At 40.7% G+C, this 20401-nt stretch overlaps 1 protein-coding gene across 1 annotated transcript in view; it reads right to left on the bottom strand.

Moving 5' to 3' along the window:
- Positions 1 to 20401, bottom strand: part of PANK1 (pantothenate kinase 1) — a 73577-nt gene that overhangs the window by 11818 nt on the left and 41358 nt on the right. The window contains 4 exon segments of the mRNA XM_049855927.1: positions 1565 to 1688; positions 2185 to 2361; positions 7252 to 7505; positions 18363 to 18715. Of these exon segments, the coding sequence (XP_049711884.1) occupies positions 1565 to 1688; positions 2185 to 2361; positions 7252 to 7505; positions 18363 to 18715 (908 nt within the window).

The following is a 20401-nucleotide window of genomic DNA, read 5'->3' on the forward strand; positions in this document are numbered from 1 at the left end:
CACAAAACCATCTAAAATAACTACTCAAACCAGTGTAGTGTACAACGTGGCAACGCTTTTAAATAGCCACTTTCGCTAGACTCCAACAATAAGTGGTATTGAAATTGAGGTCAAAAGTGAAAAACAAAGTCATCTGCCCTGCCCTTAAAGTGATTACAATACCTGTAAAAAGACCTGCTGGCTCATTGAAGCCAAATGTACAAGCCAGAAGCCAGCTCTGTGGAAAGCCAGGAAAAGGGCACCTATTGCTCTCTCGGGTAAGGATGTTCCCATCTAATTCACCTTTGAGAGCCCATGGGTACAGCCAAGTACACACATATTAGTCTGAGGGCTTGTTTGGCCACTTGGACATTAAAAGTCAATGTTAAGAAATAAACCCTCTGTTGCAGTGAGTCCCATGACAGAAGTGGACTTTGAAAAGGCACATCTCTAGAATACATTCTTCCATTTTGCATTTAAATTCTATCTGAAATGGGGACTTCTAAACTTTAAAAAGTTAGGACCCTGATTTACTGGCCAGTAATACACTCTATCAAATGCCATAAAAATAGGGTGTCCCTTTTGTAACCCCAGAGCTCAGAGGCAAGGCTAGCACATACCTATCATAAGGACTGTCTCATACCGTTTAACACTCCACTGCTCAACTGGGAGGGGACACAAAGGTGCTCCTGCAGTGCTGCATGTCTTGATCTAAGTGGTGGCCATACAGGAGTGTGAAAGTTCATTGAGTCATACACCTAGGATTTGAGCCCGCATCTGTATGTATATTTCTATTAAAAATTATATTAAAGAAAAAAAAACCATTACTGATGCCACTGTGGTTCTTTAACACTTCTCCTATTACCTTGTTCCATGCCCTAACTCCTGTCTCCTATCTTCCTAACACTTCTCAGCAAGAAGAGAGCTGTTCTATCTAATTTATATTTCAGAAAATGGTTCCATTTTTTTTCAGAGGAATTTTGCCATGTTTCAAAACCCACTTTGTCTATCACCAGCTCCACCCCTTCTGGTGCCTGGGGCTCTGGATGACCTCGGCTGCAGCAAGCTCTCTATGCTTTGATAGCCCTGTACAATGCTGCTTGAACTCCATGCCACAAGGCAACACTGTAAAGAAGCTGAAAGCAGAGAGAATATCGACTGTCTCAAGTTGAGCAAGTGGATTTTCCCACAGTGTTTCTGATAATAAAATGGGTCCATCTGTAGAAACTGCACGTTATGTGAAATTATTTGCAAGGATACAAAGGGGCCAACTATGTGCAGGAGACTTCCCTCACACTTTTTGGTAGGCACATGGCAATAATGATGGTTAGAGAGGATGTGACATGAGTTATAATTTTACCACATTTCATGGTTGGATGTTTTATCATCTGTTATCATCCAGTACCTGCTTAAAACACTTATTCCTTCCCACTTCTCTGCCATCCCCCTCACATTCTACACTGTGTGTCTGAAACAAAAAAGCAGGTTTCCCAAAATCTATAGTTTTTTAAGGGTCAACAGTTACTGCACTGCCAAAGGTGATGCGTGCGGATGACACATGGCTTTCCTTGGCTTGGAGCCTTACCTCATTCAAGGCACACATCCGAGCAATGGAGCCAATGTTGTTGGTGATGGTGACCAATGTGGCCCGGGCGAGGTCTTCCTTGCTGATGGACTCTCGCTTTTCTTTACTCATCATGTTGCCAAAGCTATGTTGGAAATATTAGTGAGAATGTTCAAATGATCTTCAGACAGGTCTATGCTTCCACTAAAGAAATGTGGAAAGCTCTACGAATAACCCTGTTCAAACTCAAATGACCAGATTTGGCTACCATGATTCATAAGCAGAATTATGATATGAATGGTTGGCTGCCCTTTTCTTAATAGGGACAACATAGCATGGCTATTGATGGGGACATAGAATTTTTAATGCTTTTTCTAGATATCAGGATAAGAACTGAACAGAGGAAACTGTTGCAGTTTTCCAGAACCTTCTTTCAAAGTTGCTCTATTTTAAGCATAAGCATCAGGAGCTATACATCTTAGTGCTTCATTAAGGGCAGAGGATGAAGTCTGAGTTCCATTCTGACAGATATTTGCACCAGGCTGGTAAGTTGACATTTAAAAAAACAATTGAATGAATGGCCAGGGTGGAGAGGTTGCCTTGTGTTTAATCACTACTGCCCCTAGCTACTTAGCCTCTACCTTGATGCTACAGCAGATCCTTGAAGGCCAAATCGTTCATAGTCTCCTCCGTAAATGTCCTTCACCAGCTTATCAACATTGGTGCTGTCGCCTTTAGCTGCCATTTCCAGAGCTTCTTCGAAGGTCTCACAACCAGTCAGCAAGCAACATAGGCCTAGGAATGTTCCACCTCCAAGACTGAAGGAACAATAAGGTTTATTTTTAAATTTTACTTTTAAGATATGCCCATCCGAGTCCCCAACTACATCAACGCCATTAATATGGGTTAATAAAAACAGGTGAAGAAAAACAAAGGGCACTTGAATTGAAGTGCTAGAGTGCCAAAGAGCTTTAGGGTAGATTACCTAAGAAAGAGGGCAGAGATTAAAAAGAAACATCAGGAAAAACCTGCCCCTAAATTTAAACCCAAAACCAGAGAAAGACTCTCACTGATTTCCGTTGTGAGACCTTCAACTAGCCACTACCCTAAATGCTTCAGTCTTCCCACCTATAAGATGGACCAATGTAATCTCTCCTATTTGGGTGCCTTATAAGCAGCAATTAACCAGAGAAATGATTACTATAAAACAAAACACACCTGCAGCTGAATATAAGCACCCAGAAAAAGAAACTGTGTGTACATGAAATATGTTCACAACTATGGAGCCAAACCCTCAGACGACAAAACTGACCCAGGACTCTACCAGGTCTAGTCAACCTGAACGAAAGCTGTATCTTTCACTTGACGTCTTCTCTAGCAGAGGTAACCCCATTTACCCTCCTTGGAGATTTTTTTTTTTTTTTGGTAGGGGAGGAAACCTATTCATCCATGTGATATAAAATTTTTTTTCTAGTAGACTTTGGGAAAAGTTGTTAATATTTTATTTGCCACACAATAGTCATAAAATAGTAACAAAGGTCATAAAATGGTTCCAATGCTCGGAACCATGTTTGTAAAAGCTTTCCATTGTTTTCCCCATGAGGAAAATAAGAACTCCACGTACTTCATCACCTTGTCAAATCAGGCAGAGTAGAAAGTTTGGCTTTCCTCTAAGAAGCTTTTTATTTACATTTAACAGGACATTTCATACTGCTTGTCAGTTTCAAATGAAACTACAAAGCTAGTGTGTTTTAATGGGAACGCTTTTTAGTTTGTGTGTCATCTGAATGTTTTGTTTTCTGTGTGTGTATTTTTTAAACAGGAAGGCTTTCTTCATGTTCTAGCTTCTAAATGGCTTTTACCCTCCTCCCTCAACTAATAACCTCTCTTTGAATGTCAGGTATTCATATTAATTAAAGCGTGGGGCAACCTACTCCAAGCACAGGGAACAGGAACACTGGCTGACTTAGAAAGAAGGCAACTCATCAACTGATGCGTTGGTATGGGTGAAAAAGGACAAGTGTTTTGTATGACTGGAAAATGACAGGTGATTCCAGACAAAGCAATCTGTGCTGAATGGGGGAAGCGAGCATGCGTCTGCACAACTGGTACACCACAGATAGGAGGAAAGTCAAAACGTCTCCCAGCACTTTATTAATATCCTCAACCTGCTAACCATTATTTAATTAACTGATTCCCTCACTCAAAATCAGACACAACTGTTCACTTCGGCAGATAAACAATAAGATCCTCGGTAAATCAGAGAGAAAAACATATAGCTGGAAACAGCTGCTGAATATTATCATTATTCAAAAAAACCAATAATCTTGTAGTAAGGGATTTTAGGGAACAGAAGAAACCTTCAATTACTGAGTGCTGGTGCCTTTAAAATAGATTTCAAAATGATGAGATGACAAATTCTCTACGTTTCTTTTACTAGGCTATACATTCTAACAATGTCAGCTGCAAAGTCCTATTTTTTCACTGACTTGTATTATAAAATCGGAGTTATGTTACTAGGAAAAAAATGTTCCTACCAATCTGGGATGCAATAAAATTACACATAAGACTAAAACAAACCATTTAAAAAACATACATTTATAAAACAAAATTGATATCATGTAATGATGTGGTTTCCTAAAACTAAAAATGCTTAATGGAGTGACAGCTATCAGTCTCGTAATAAAACTAAACCAAGCCAAACTCATTGCCGTCAAGTTGATCCCAATTCATAGTGACCCCATATGGTTTCCAAGGCTGTCATCTTTATGGAAGCAGAGTACTACATCTTTCTCCCATGGAGCGGCTAGTAAATTTTGGTTAGTAGCCAAGTGCTGTAACCACTGTGCTACCAGGGCTCCTTCTCAGTCTCATAATAGGAGTAGCAAAGCTTAAAGATTAAGCAATTTGCTTAAATCAGTGATTCCGAAAGTATGTTCCATACGCTATTCACTGCTGACCCTAACAGTATATGTCAGTGTTTTTTTTTTTTTTAACTTGGATCTAAAGGTATCTTTGGAATAAGTGTTCTAGTTGGACATGGAGGACCTAGAGCCCCACAGGTCTGATGTCTCACTTCCCCTGCCCCTGGCATGTGGCAGCCCCTGAAAGAGCTCTTTATTAACCTTCAGAATACTATAGTACATTTCCAGAACTACTGATTAAAGACAGAGCTTATAGGGAAGCTTGGATATCCAGACAGGATTTGTTGATGATGGCAAAGCACTGGTCATTAATGAGCAATTACCAATAGCTGGAATTTATAGGCATTATTACATGTGTTGGAAACCCTGGTGGTGTAGTAGTTAAGTGCTATGGCCACTAACCAAAAGGTCGGCAGTTCAAACTCACCAGGCGCTCCTTGGAAACTCTATTGGGGAGTTCTACTCTGTCCTATAGGGTTGCTATGAGTCAGAATTGACTTGACAGCAACGAGTTTGGTTTGGTTTTTTGTATCCCATACGTAACCGAAGCCAAAAACTGCAATTAGTTCATTAGCCATTATTCGTGAAGACGACCCAGATTCTAGGAATTTCCAAGTCTGAGAAAGTGTACCTTTAATGCAATTCATGAATACGTTAAATGTTAATCGACACAATCATAAATATTTCTAATTGTGGAAAAATGTTTAGCTTGTTGTTACCTTGGAATTAGCCCCAATTCAAGTGATTCCTGGGAAGAAGTCTACAGTATCTTAAAAATTGTTCCTGTATCAGATTATTCTCTGAAGTAAAACTAGCTCAGCTGAAATGCTTATTTATCTCTGATACTCCTCACAGTCCAAATGAGACCATGGAGTCACAGTTTTGATTCCCATGTGAGCAAGCAAGCTTTAGTTCTGTATTCCCAGTAAGAAAATGTACACCTAGTGGCAATTAACTTACCAAAGCCTGTACTCTGGACACAAGCAGGATTCAATCAGAATGTGTGTGTGTGCACAAGTACACAGGTGTGTACGCATACATGCACACTTGCATGAGCATCTAGGCCAGTTTCTCAGCAATGGCACCATCGACATTTGAGGCTCAATAACTTTTTGCTGTGAGGGGCTGGGCTGTGTATTGTGGATGTTTAACAGTATCCCTGGCTTCTGCTCACTGGATGCCAGGAGCATCTCAGCCCCAGTTGTGACAATCTCCAGACATTGCCAAACATCTCTTGAGGAGCTAAGGCTTCCCCCTTCCCAGTGGAGACCACTGATTTGTGCAGATCCATCACCAGTCATGGAAATACACTGGAAAAGCAGTGCTCGCCTCCTAATGGGTGAGCAGTACAGCAGAATTTCAGTGCTGGAAAAGCCCATAAAAACAACCTAAGAAACAGCTCCCCCGTGGCACAAAAGAGGACACTGACACCCAGAGAAGTTACATGATGTCTTCATCTATAAAAGACAAGGGCTTCAACAACATGTCCCAAGGCACTAGTTCCTTAAGTTGTTCCTCAAAAAATGGGTTCTGTGGTCCAAAAAGTTAGAGAAATGCTTCCTACCAAATCCTTCTCTTAGAAATTGACAAATCATGTGCACATTGTAAAGGCTTTAAAAAGTTCTACAGTAAGGAAAACCTGTTTAATTTTGTTTACACTAGAATTTCTCAAAAATTTCTCACCCCAGACCCTTTTCCTATGTTGAATCCCCAAAAACAGAAAGCTGAGCCCATTTGCCCTGGTAAGTGTGGGTGAGAAACAAGACAGCTCTGCTCAACTACAGTCACAAGGCTGTTTTCCTGTCCACTGCATTCCGAAATTCCCTGAGGTGTGCCATTCCAGTTTTCAGCTGGAGCATTGACCTGAGGGGAAGAAATATTCTCTGTAAACCGTTTGGTTTGCTGTTGGAATGGCATGTTATGTCCATCAGTTTATCCTTAGTGAGTACCTTGTATGTACCAGCATTGTGCCAGGCGCCAAGGTGGTTCCAAAAGAAGGCTTCTTCTGAAGTCCTCTCTGACCATCCCAGTGATTCTTCCATCTGGATTCTACTGTACTAGTTGTCCTTGCCATTCATTTGGCACTTAATATGTACTGCCTTATTGGTGTGTGTGGCTTCTTCTGATGTGAGTGACCGTTCTTTCCTCAACCTGACCACAATCTCCTTTCTCCAGTGGGGCAAAACCAAAAAACCAAACCAAATCTGTTGCTGTCGACTTGATTTTGACTCATAACGAATGACCCTATAGGACAGATTAGAACTGCCTCATAAGGTTTACAAAGCTGAAATCTTTACAGGAGCAGACTGCCACATCTTTCTCCCACAGGGTGGCTGGTGGATTCGAACTGCTGACCTTTTGGTTAGCAGCCAAGCGCTTAACCACCTTGCCACCAGGGCAAGGACTATGTTTTACACATCTTTAGATAAATTACCCTCTTACTCCTTTAACATATCACTCAATTAGTCCTTTTTGGCTGGCTGAGGAGGACCAAACCAAAAACCAAACCCATTGCCTTCGAGCTGATTCTGACTCATTGCGACCCTATAGGACAGAGTAGAACCACGCCATAGGGTTTCCAAGGAGTGCCTGCTGGATTCGAACTGCTGACATTTTGGTTAGCAGCCATAGCACTTAACCACTATGCCACCAGGTTTTCGGAGGAGGAAAAGACCTTTGAAAAAGATGTATTTAATGCAAATAGCCTTCCACTGTAAACTGGTTATCAAGGAAAAGGCCTGGGTGTAAGCACAAAAAGGTTCTTCTAGTGTAAAACATGTTTACCTGGTCCCTGTCACTCTTTTATAGTTGTCCTTGGAGTACACTGCGAGAATGCTGACACCTGAGCCCATGTTAACCAGCAACATAGGGTATGGATTGTCGAGGCAATACGGCTTTTTTTGACACAATTCTGGATTTGTGGGATTTTCAAAATAGTAACACTCCGGCTTGCCATTGAAGCCCACAGAATCGACGTAAAGCAGGCCCTGAACCAGACAGTCCAGTTCATCCAGTTTATGGAGCTGCAGATCGGCAATCTGAAAGAGAACAAGACTTTGTGAGAGAGGCTACCAGCACCGCAGGGAAAGCCTGAGAGGTTGTAGCAGGATTTAAGACTGGGTCATTAACACTGAAAGCATGGAAACACCCTTGAAATACCAAGTGGTGAAATCGTGGTGATAATTAGTCACCCCACAGGAAAAGTAGCGTTCACCAGACACCACACCGCCCACCAGCGAGCTAAAGGAGGGGAGCTTACTGGAAAGGCACTCGTGGCATGTGTCTGTCGTAGTTAAAGGTGGCTTCCCACAGGTCTTAATTCCCAGAACCCGTGACGGTAACCTTATTTGGAACAAAGGTTTTGCAGGTGTAATTAAGTTAAGGCTCTTGAGATGAAGAGATCATCCTGAATTATCCAGGTGGACCCCACATCCACTGACAAGCACCCTTATCAGAGACACACAAGGGGGATCAGATTGACACAGAGGAAAAAGCCATGTGATGACAGAGGCAGAGACTGCAGTGGTGCAGTCACAAGTCAAGAAATCAGGACAGTCACCAGAAGCTGGAAGAGGCAAGGAAAGGAATCCCCCTAGAGCCTCCAGAGGGAGTGCAGCCCAGCTGACACCTTGATTTTGGACTTCTGGGCAAAATCTCTCTGTTGTTTTAAGCAATCAAGTTTGCAGTAATTTGTTACAGCAGCCACAGGAAATGACTAAAACGTGCCATGCAAAGGGGGCTCCCCAGGAGGGTGAGACTGTTTGGAAAGCAGCAAGAATCCTACACTTTCCTCCCACAGGGGTTCATGAGGTCCCAAAGGAACCTGGGAGCTGGGAAGAATCTCCTTTGAGGTCACAAAGCTCAACTACCCTTCCCAGGTACAGGCTCTGAAGTAGTCAGACCTGGCTTTGAATTCTAACTCCAACACTTACCTAACTGAAGATTGTGGGGCGAGTTATTTAACTTCCCAAACCTCAGCTTACTCATTTATAAAATAGGGATAATAACAATGCCCGCTGTACAGTGTTGTGAAGATCACATGATAATAATATATGTAAAATGCTTAAAACAGGGCTTGGCACATACGAAGGGCTCAAAAATGATGGCTTTTTTGTTACTAGCTGAGCGGCCCCACAGTCCCCCATTTCTATGAGACAAGAAGTGCCACCCTCCTAGGGACAGGACAAAAACGGGGAATGAGTTGGCTGTAGGCTACCCTTAGGAGCTAGTGGCCACTTTGTACCCACAAGAATTTACTCTGTAATCTTCACAAACGGTACAGTAAAACCTGCAAAAGCCAGAACCTGTATAAGGTGAAAATCTGTCAGAGAAGGAAAACTCAAGTATTTTCCACTAATAGAGAACAACTGAAAAGTGGGAAGATTGCCCCGTTAAAGGCAGAAAACTTGCAAGACCCAGAAAAACAAGGCAGTCCTGGCTTTCACAGGTTGATGATTATTTTCCATGAATTAAAAAAAAAAAAAAAACCTAACAATTATCAACAAGAAACTAAGCCAATGAAATTAAGCCAACGATCCAAAATTAATTTATAAGGTCTAACCTAGATTTTGGAAATGCTGGTGGCGTACTGGTTAAGCGCTACGGCTGCTAACTAAAAGGTCGGCAGTTTGAATCCACCAGGCACTCCTTGGAAAACCTGTGGGCAGTTCTACTCTGTCCCTATAGGGTCACTATGAGTCAGAATCGACTGGAGAGCAATGGGTTTTTGTTTTTTTTTTTTAGATTTTAGAAGCCCTGGTGGCACAGTGGTTAAAGTGCTCAGCTGCTAACCAAAAGATCAGCAGTTCAAAACCTAGATTTAAAAAAATCTCCAAATACTTATTGAGTGCTTACTTTTTTTTTCTTTTTACTACATAGGCATTTTACTTGTATCAGCTCATTTAATTATCACAGAAAAAATCTTCTAAGTAGGCACTGTTATCCTTATTTTATGGCTAAGGCTCACAGAGATTAAAGAACTTTCCCTAAGTCATATAACTAGCAAGTATCCACTGTTCTATAGTTTGTTGTCATAATGGGTCCTGCTTCTGGGGTCTGGAAACAACCTATACAAGTACTATGCTTAGATGTTCTGCCAAAAAGACATCATCTTTACTACAAAAGTTGATTGTAGGAGAAACTTCTGACTTTGTATCACTTGCTTGAATTTCCTAGTCAACAAAATCCAAGCAATTTACCCCCATAGAGCAGAGTTAGTTAGAATAAATTACCAGCCAGGAGGTGGAATTATTCTTGATACACAGAAACAAACATTCTAAATGAGACTTGACGATAAGTAAACCTATCCCATAAAAGGTTCCATTTCACTTTGGATGAAATGTATGTAATTATAAATATTTTAAGGGCTGTTAATACTGTATAGTAGGAGTCCCTGGGTGGTGTGAACAATTAATGCACTTAGCTGTTACCAAAATGTTGGAGGTTCGAGTCCACCCAGTGGAGCTTCATAAGAAAGGCCTGGTGATCTATTTCTGAAAAATCAGTCATTGAAAACCCTATGGATCACAGTTCTACTCTGACACCCATGGGGTCACCATGAGTCAGAATCAACTCAACAGCTACTGTTCGTTTTTTTTTTTTTCCCCCCAATATTATAGGTACAAAGCTATCTGGAAACCTAAAAGAGACTACAGTGGGTTGTAGCAGTATAAATGCTATATCCTCTGTCCCTCCTGATTCTCAGCCCTATTAACCTCTTGCATGGCACTTACAGCATTCACCACATTCTGGCTTGTTTGTTTTCTGGTTCTTTGGGTGCCCTTCAGCACCATGCTCAAAGGCCTCTCAGTAATACTTGCTTAATAAACAGTTGTTAAATGGGACAGTGAAAGAGTTATTGCCTCCCCCCGATCATTCTGAACTGAAAGGTAGCAATTTCATCAGTGAGTCTTGGGACCATAGGTTAGTCTGCTTAAAAATTAATCACAGGTCAATCAACAATATTGACAGTCATGTCCAGAACCAACACTATAAACATGGACAAAGACAGTTTGTCCAGCTGGACATCCTGAAACTACACTAGGGATGAAGAAAAATCTGTTGAGGCAAATAAACTAAGCACATACAACACAGATCTGAAAGGAAACACTGTTAGCTCAACTTTCCCCTCAAAATCATCTTCAAATAGAGCGCTAGGAACAAACATCTCTGCACATTTTCCTGAGGGATGGTTATTTCTGAAGCCTGAGGTTACAAATCTACAGACCGAGAGTCAAAGATATTAGTCACTTTCACAGAGACCTCCAGAAGACTTCCTCAAAAGTCTTCACCATCCAGGAAAAAGACAGGCCCCCAAATGTAAGCAATGTTCCAGGTAGCTACTTGGGTTTTGAAACAAGGCTAGCTGAAGTTCAGAACAAGTTGGAAATTAATCCACTCAACAGACTTTGTAGTTCATGAGTACAATTGGGTTAACTTGTAGAAAGCTTATTAAAACAGCATGTTAAGATGTCAGCTGTTGAGAAACTCTCTCTCTCTCTGGGCTTAGTTTTCTGTCAGGGGCAACAAACTCAAATCTCTAGGGGAGACAGTAAGAAAACATAAATCAGTGAAGCCCCTGACTAGATGTAAAGTAACAAGACAACCCACTCCTATTTAGAAAGACGGTTATGATTCACCTCCAGCCTACTGTTGCCATGTGGTAACGGAGCCCAGTGTTGCCAAATAAGCCAATTTTTCAAGAAATCCAGATTTTTACGTGAAATCTTCCCATTTTAAGCTAATAGAAAAAAAAAATTTTTTTAAATAAATATTACAGGCCAAATAAATCACATCTGTAGACTGAACCTAGCTGTCGGGCTGTCAACTGTATGTATGTTCTAGTGTTGATGTTTATAATGGGGTGTAAGTGATGACAAATTTGAAATATCAGATCCAGTCAATGTGCAGATGAAGCTTCAGTTAATTTGAACCTAACCTTGTAACCAAGGTTTGCTGGTAAACAACCAGCTCTCTGGGAGCAACAGCCTTGGCTTGTAGCATTTGCCAGCCTCCATGGTGTAATTACCCCTGCTGCAAACTGTTTACCTCAGCTGCTAACAAAAGGTTGATGACTTGAACCCATCCAGCAGCTCTGTGGAAGGAAGGCCTGGCCATCTGCTTCTGTAAAGATTACAGCCAACAAAACTCAGTGTAGCTCAGCTCTACTCTATAATACATGGAGTTGCCATGAATCAGAGTCAACCTGAGGGCAATGAGTGGGGGCAGGCAGGAATCTCTCCCACCATGGCCAATTTCAAGCTATCAAAACGATGTCACTAAACACAGAGTTGGGAAGAGATGCACATAATGGGCCCTTTTAAGTTAATAGGAACTGGCTCATGCACACCAGTGCTTGGAACTCTCCCTAGCAAACTTTTGGAGAGTATAAGTTCTTCCAATTCCTAAATCACCACTCACAAAACTTAAAAACAAGCCTGGGATTGCCTTAAGAATCAAACCCTCTGTAAATAGTGGAAGTTCTCAAATAAAAAATTGCACACCCACTCCTCACTTATCGACATGGTTAGGTTCCAAAGAGCAGGTTGGTATTATGCAAAAATAGAGGATGACCACATCAGATCACAAAATGGAGGATGACTACATCATTACATAATGACCAAATTACATCATTATATAACTGCCAACTTATATCATTACATAACTGCCAAACTACTGAGAATCATGGCCCAGCCAAGTTAACATATAGCCTTAACCATCACAACCAGCGTTACTCTCGCCTGACACATCGGCTTTCGTTATTGCCAGATGTACGTCAATGTACAAAACAGTCGGATAGTAGATTTTTTACTATTGTCGTAAATGTGAAATATCAGACAGCAAGATAGCTGGTAAGTAGAGAGTAGGTGTATGGATTCCATCTGCAAGTCTTTAGACAAGGAAGCTATTATTTTCCCCATTTTGCAGATGAAATACATCACAGAGGGTCAGCAGGTTAAGTGACCTACTCAGGATCCCAAGGTTAGCAAGTGGAGGAAGTGGTAAAATTAGAAAAACTTTCAAACTACAATTATGATAACATTATTTTGCCTTGTACTAAAGTCACCGAAGCAAGTATGGGTACATGAGGTTCTCAAACTGTAGGTGCATCAGAATCACCTGGAGGGCTTGTTGAGGCACAGGCTGCTGGGTCCCACTCCCAGAGTGTCTGATTGTGTGTCTAACAATATCCCAGGTGATGCTAATGCTGGTTCTGCTGGTCCTGGGACCACACTTTGCGAACTGATGTACCAAGAGCTGTACAGTGCCTGGAGCTGAGGAGCTGAGATGGAGTCCACTACCATATCCCCAGTGAAGCAATAACCAGGGTTTGATAAAGTTATAATCTCCCTAATAATATCTGCCCTAAATAACTCAAAGGGCTGTTTTCAAGACTCAAATGAGATTAAAATGCTTTTAAAAAGTATAAAGTGCTATACTCCTGAGTTATAATTATGAGAGAAGTAAAATAATTCAGGTCTTCTTATCTTATGTTGAAATGCATTTGGAAACTCCATTTCCAAACTGAAGACTCTAATTTTTAGAGGAAATTCAATGATTCCCTATATGTTAATTTAGAAAAAATATGAGTCTTAAGCACAAGGCATGATCTGGAAACATTGTAAAAGTATTACGTACTTCAGCTCATTCTATCAAAAATAACAAAATAGTTAAATAACTAAACAAATCTGTTAGAAATGATTCCAAGAGGTTCCGTACCTCCTACCTGAGAGGATTCAATGGACCTACCCCAAACCAGTTATATCACTCAACTGGAGCTCAGAAAAGAGTCATTTCAGACATGAATAAAACACACATTTGTACACTGCCTTACCCTTGCCAGGATGCTTTTGCCAGACACTAGCTCCATAAACCAAACTTTAAGTGGCAAAAAATGTTATCCTACTAAACCAAGAACAACTTGCATAGATAAAATGTTTGCTTCTGAATTATAAATTATACTCAGGACTCTTTTCACGAAAGAGACCTTACAGAGACCTGAGAGAAAAATGAATTTCAAACATGTTTGGTGACTGAGAAATACATCAAAACCTCAGAGATGGGTTCTTCCTTCCCTAACCATTGAAGAAAGGGGCCATACATGAGGGACACAGATCAAAAGTGTCACAGCAGAACAAAGTGGAGAATGTCAGTGTCTACCACACTTATGTCTCTGCACAAATCAGTCCCTAGATTAACAGAAATAACCAAACTAATGAATCTTCTTGAATGGTTCACTTAGATTCAGAGATTTCACATATCCACGATTACCCTATCCCTCTCCTGATGATTTTTTCTACCATTATTAACTTTTGAGGCTGTTCCCTTGGAGATTTCTGGCATAAGGACAGCCAGTCCCTAGGTCCTCATACCCTGAAAAACATGATGATAACAATCAGAAAATTCTTTCCTCTGCCCTAAATCTCAAACCAACCAAAAAAGATTGCCATTATACCCTGTTTGCTCAGTGGGTCTTTTTTTAAGTAATTGAAAGAATCATTTTTAATTTCTAATTAGTTTTAGCCTTGGGCTGAATAAAACTCACATGGAGAAATTATCTGTTGTAATGAAGAGCTAAATGGACAGAAAGAATGACTTTTTCTACAAAATTTCCACTGTTAAGAATACTCTTGTTGAAGTTAAGAAGTGTGGTTGTAGAGAAATATACATTTGGTAAACTAAATATTCTGATAAATTCTTTAAACAAAACCCACAGAATACAGACAGTGGGGATAAACATAAAGTTAACTGAAACCTATAGTGCTAGGTGCTTGGTGCACAGCCAAACGCCAGTACCCTCTCGAAGAGAAGAATACTATAGCTAGGAGTACCACTTTTTAAAAAAATGATGGGATTCTTCATTGCCTTATCAATTTCTTAGATCTTTTGTACTTAGATTACATTTTTCTTCTTTGTTCCATTTTGGTAAATCATTGATTTTGAAGGCTAACTTTAACCAGTCAGAAATCTGACTGTGACAGTGATCCTAAAATATTTAAAAGCATAAAATGGATGGATGGAGGGAGGGTGTAAGGGCGAAAGGAATGAAGCTTTTGTTCAACTGAAAGTATTCTAACAGGGGTTTAATTTAACACTTATCTCATGATTTATAGTTCTTTTATGTACATTCTAAATTGTATGAAGACTAGTTATCATTATCTAAGGATTTAAGTATATTTTTTCATATATGAAAGGATATAGTTATCAAACATAACAATTGCTAATTATTCAGGGTCTGCCGAACAGCTTTTATTTAGCCCTACTCATGCAGACAGATTGTTAAAACTCATATAGTGCAAAGTGGCACTAGAGCAAAAACAGTGATTTTACACAATAACAGCAGGAATTTACAGGCATGCATATGCACTGCTTTATTATTTGTCTACTTGTTCAATACATATAGTAGAATATATTGATCCTTTACTACTAAGTAAGCACCTCCAATTTTCTATTCTGGGAAGAGAGAGCTTGGTTATAGGACACCTATGGGCCTCAGCACTGTTCCCTCTGCCTAAAATACTCTTCCTCAGACACCTTCATGGTTTGCTCTATTACTTCTGTCTCTGCTTCAATGTTAATTCATCACACTTAGTCCATCCCCACACTCCCTACCCCCCTTGCCCTGCTCTTTTTCCCTCTATAACATTTCTTATCATTTGATATATTCTATATTCACTTGCTTTTTCAATTATTGACTGCCTTCCCCCACTAGAATCTAAGCTCAAGGTGGACAGGGGCTTTGTTTTGTTCATTACAGGACTTGGCACACAGTAGGAGCTCAATAAATATTTGTTGTGTGAGTAAATGAATGCTTAGGAAAGAGGACAATAAAACCTATCCAAATTCTAAAAGCCTCACAAACTCTGGAAGGATAAGGGCATATCACCGACAAAGAGGCTGCAGGAAAAGGTTTGTCTTCAATTCTGTCTCTACTTTGGCCAAGACTGAGCGTGGAAACAGACGGCATCTCATGTACTTTTCTTTTGCAGATGTATGCTGGCCTGGCTAGGCCGTTTGGCAAACACTCTGCACTGGCTCTTGGCTCCAGTCTATTCACTAGGTTCCAACAGCTTAGCCTGCCTGAAGAAGCATAGACTTCCTTATTTTAGTTGTAATAGGATATGATCCTTCTCAGTTCAGAACCTTGAGTATTGAGTAACACTGCTTGCTTATGGCCAACATATATTTAGTAACTTTCTCCCAGAATACACATTACCTTAGGGGAGGGATGGGCACCACCAAACCAAACCTCCTGCTATTGAGTCAATTCCAACTCATAGCAACCCTATAGGACAGAGTAGAACTGCCCTATAGGGCACCAGAGAGGTTGCATAAATCCTCCCGTTCACCTGGGTTCAGTTCAGGCTCCCTTGCGGAGATGGACCAGATGAGGTGTCCTTGAGGGACTGAGGGGGCTCACAGGCACTGGGAGGTCAGCATTTTCTTCTGACTCAGAATTGAGCCGATGTCCCAGCTCCTACCCAAGAAGTACTCTGGGAACCTCTTAATCTCTTTAAACTTTAGTTTCCTCATCCGTGTGGCATATAAATGCCATACTTTCTGATCTCCAAAGATCACATCTAGTTCTGACATTCTGACATCTAAAAATCCTCTGTCCTCTTCCCACCCACTGCCATTGTTTTGCAGATGATGAAACTGAGGCCCACAGGAGGGACATGTCTTACCCAAAGTCGCCCAGCTGGTTAAACACCGAAGCAGGACTAGAATTCAGGTTCAATGATTTTCCATGATGTATTTGATTTTAATTCCTATGGATCTCAACTTTCTCAGCTTCAAAACTCTTTGACCCTTAGACCTCTTTGGTGGGACAAAAGTCCCCATTGGTCACTGAAGTAAGCAACAGCATAAAACTCTACTGCTGGGTATGGAAAGGGGCCACAGAAGAAAAAAGATAAAACCTGAACATGAGTGGCCCCACCTAGGACACTGCTCTAGTACTCTGTTGCCAGCTTTGAAGAAACTACTCACTACAATCAATGAGATAAATGGTGCCACTTTAGATGATACAAATAAAATGGTATGCATTTACAAAAAAATCCAGTGCCGTCGAGTCAGTTCCGACTCATAGCGACCCTATAGGACAGAGTAGAACTGCCCGATAGAGTTTCCAAGAAGAACTTGGTGGATTTGAACTGCCAACCCTTTGGTTAGCAGCTGTAGCACTTAACCATTACGCCACCAGGGTTTCCATGCATTTACAGATTTATTAAATACCAGGAATAATACATTCCAGAAATAAAATTAATGATAGGCTTTATAACAAGACTGTATTACATTAGTCCCATGACAAAATAGAACCCCATGGGTGAGTCTTTGAAAGACCCAGGTAACTCTTACAGCACTGGGAGCGGGCAAGACTAATTCTAAAACTTCTAATCCATCCTTCTCCTATGTTCCATCACTTCTGTTTATGTGTTGTTATCGTTAGTTGCCACTGAGAAGATTCTGACTCATGGCAACACATGTATGCAGAGTAGAACTGCTCCGTGGGGTTTTCAAGGCTGAGACCTTTCAGAAGCAGATCACCAGGCCTGTCTTTTAAGGTTGCCTCTGGGTGTTCAAACCACCAACCTTTCACCTAGTAGTTCAGTGCTTAACCGTTTGCGCCACCCAGCCACCTTTTACGTTTATCTAGCTCTCTTTATTTTCCAAACTACATCTACATGTATTATTTTACTGTATTCTTACAAGGTCCTATGAAATGAGGTACGACATTACAAAGGTTGTTATCTTAACTGGAAAAGATGGTGAAATTGGAACACACAGATGCTAAGGGATTGCTATATAAAGAGAAGCTCTGGACTGTATATCACTCATCCATATCCTCTGTTTAGCCAAATTTGTGGAATCTAAATGAGCAACGTAGACGTATGTACCGCCAGTCTCGATACAGCATTATTCTCATGCTATAGAACCATACTTCCTAAATGGTATTCATTAATAAAGGAATTCACCTACAAATGGCAGCAAAGACTTCATTTTTTCTGAGTGAAACTTCTAAATGACATAATCAAAAAGGATTTTTATGAGAGCAAATGGGTAGACAGAAGTAGTGATTTTTAGAAGTCGTGGAAAACCTTCCTGTGGGCCTCAGTCTGTATATGTACATAATACTGGTGTAATGGTTATGCTTTCCATGAAACTGTAGTAAGAGTTAGAGACCTGGTGGCACAGTGGTTAAGAGTTTGGCTGCTAATCAAAAGGTTGGCAGTCCAAATCCACCAGGTGCTCCTTGGACAGTTCTACCCTGTCCTGTAGGGTCGCTGTGACTTGATGGCAATGGGTTTACGGGTAGTAAGAGTCTGAAAAATTCTAACTAAACTACCTCAGAAGGGGGTTTATACCATCTAGTCTCTAGTGAAGGAGCCCTGGTAGCACAGTGATTAAGCACTTGGCTGCTAACCAAAAAATGGGCAGTTCGAATCTACCAGCCACTCTCTATGGAAGAAAGATGTGACAGTCTGCTTCCATAAAGATTTACAACCTTGGAAACCCTATAGGGCAGTTCTACTCTGTCCTATAGAGTCGTTATTAGTCAGAATCAACTCAGCGGCAACAGGGTAGTCTTTAGTATATTACACAGTAGTAACTGTGACAAAAATGATGATGATGTTAGCTAATATTTATTGAGCACTTACTAAGTGCCTGGCACATATTATCTCATTTAGCCTTTACTGCAAAAACCCTATGAGGTAGGAGCTACTTTTATTTTCACACAGTTGAGGAAGCTGAAGGTGAAGTAAACTTGTCCAAAGTCCCAAGGACAGTAGCCTAGTTTTTAGGCATGAGGTGTGGAGATTATGGACAGGTGAGAGGTTTTCTTTTTTTCTCTTAGAGGTGGTTTTGTTGTTTTAATAAGGACAAAGCCGACATACCATTCTGAAGTCCTCTTCGAACTTGAAAGCCCCACCTCCAGTGGCACAGAGAGTGGTGTGAAGGCTGGAAAAGTTCTTCTCACTGCCCATCTGAATGAACCTATGCATAGCACAGCTGGGAAAGCGGATGAAGTGCAGGTTCCCTTTGCGCCCACACATGGTCAGGTTTTTCAGTTCCAGGTGGACATCTCGGATCCCAGTTTTCCCATAAGCCGTATTAGAAGTCAAATACTTCCTGATGCTCTTCAGGTTCTCTACTTCCTCTTGTTCCTCTTCGGCTGTAATATCCTTCGGTTCAAAGTAGACCAACTTAACGAGTGTTCCACCGATATCCATGCCAAACCATGGGAATGCTAGAGGGCAGAAAGAAAGTGCTATTCAATTCTACACATTCCCAAAAAGGGGCAATTTGACCCCCCCAAAATGTTCAATTCTTGAACATTAAATAATGCAGTGTCATATCTATATGCACATTTAACATTCAATTTGCTTGACTTAAACTATACGCTCCTAAAAAAAGACACAGGCAGAAAGCAAGTCATGATTTAAATGGTGCCCATGACTCTGCCCACACTCTACTCAATACAAGTCTGCCCCAGAATTGAGTGAGATAAAAAATGATTCTGCAGTTCCCTAAGCCACTCTCAACTCCCATGTGCTTCGCACAGCTGAGTAGCTCCCCAAGCTGAGTACAATTCCAATATCTAAAGATATTTTGCATTCAAAATGCCTCTCAAATGCTAACTATTTTATCAGGGTATCAGCCAAAGAAACAGTGATCCGTTCCAAATGCCAGAGGAAAAATTGGCTATGCTGTGTGTGTACTGAGAGATGGTATGTTGGCTTCCAAAACACACAGTGCCTTTCTAGGAGACTCTCAATGATCATTTTTACAGCATTCAGTTTTTGCTTCGTGAACGGACTTTATAAGGTACACACACAAAAAATAGTGCTATCGAAGATGTACCACCACTGTTTTAATCCACAGACTAAATAGGAAGGTGAAGGAGAGAAAGTACAATTCGAGAGACAATGGGCAGACGATGATCCCCAGGGTGGCAGGAACTGTAAAAAGAACAGCTCATGTTACCTCTTATTTCTTTCAACACTAAGCAGAGACTCTCTCTCCATCTCAAATGGCCACCCAGGAGTTTCACCCTAGCTGTGCGTTAGCTGGGAAGCTGACATTCCAATTTCTGGTTCCCTTTCTCAGAGTTTCTGACTTCGTCAGGGATAGGAGCCAGGCATTAGTATTTTTTTTTAAAGTTCCCTAGTGATTCCAATCTGCAGGCCTGGGAACCATAAACCAGAAGAACCATGGCCACTGACCGGCAAGCCGACAAATAACCACCAGTTCCTGATCAAGTCTGAAACTGGATGGTAAGCCTCTAGTTAGGTGAAAAACATACATTTAATCAGCTTGAGATGATTTTCTATGATATAATGAATCTCCATAGTAATTACTTTTATTATTATAGCAACAGGCTGAGCTGTCAAATCCTCTGCAATGAACAGAGTGAACCCAAATGGTGGAGTCTCCCTTTTTGTTTCCCACAGTAGAATCCATTTGCTAAGTCTGAAACCATAATATTAAAACTAGAGTTTAAAACTCAGAGCTCAAGTCCCTTCTTTTAAAAAGTTTCTGTTTAAAGGCCCCAAAACAGTTAAATGGGGAAAAGACAGTCTTTTTTTTTTTTAATCATTCATTAAAATATTTATTATCATCATTGAATTAACTAGATTATATTGATCCACTTGTAAGCAAAAATAGTTCTGTAAAGTCCGTGTCAAATGTCCTGAGAGCTGCCTCCTTGGGAAAAAGAAACAGAGATTCTGATATCGCTAGTAGAGTACTTTTCAGACAGGGTTATAACTGATTATTTGTTTCTATTTCCTAGACAAAAACATTTTATTTATGATTTCAGTATAATATCCAAATCTGTGAGTCTGAAATATAAAGGCTTCTAGAACCTGGCTATAATCTACTTTTTTAGCCCCCTCCTCTCCTTTCTTTACCATGATACAAGTCTATTTAAAAC

Source organism: Elephas maximus, chromosome 16, assembly GCF_024166365.1.
Source record: "Elephas maximus indicus isolate mEleMax1 chromosome 16, mEleMax1 primary haplotype, whole genome shotgun sequence".
Taxonomy (NCBI): Eukaryota; Metazoa; Chordata; class Mammalia; order Proboscidea; family Elephantidae; genus Elephas; species Elephas maximus.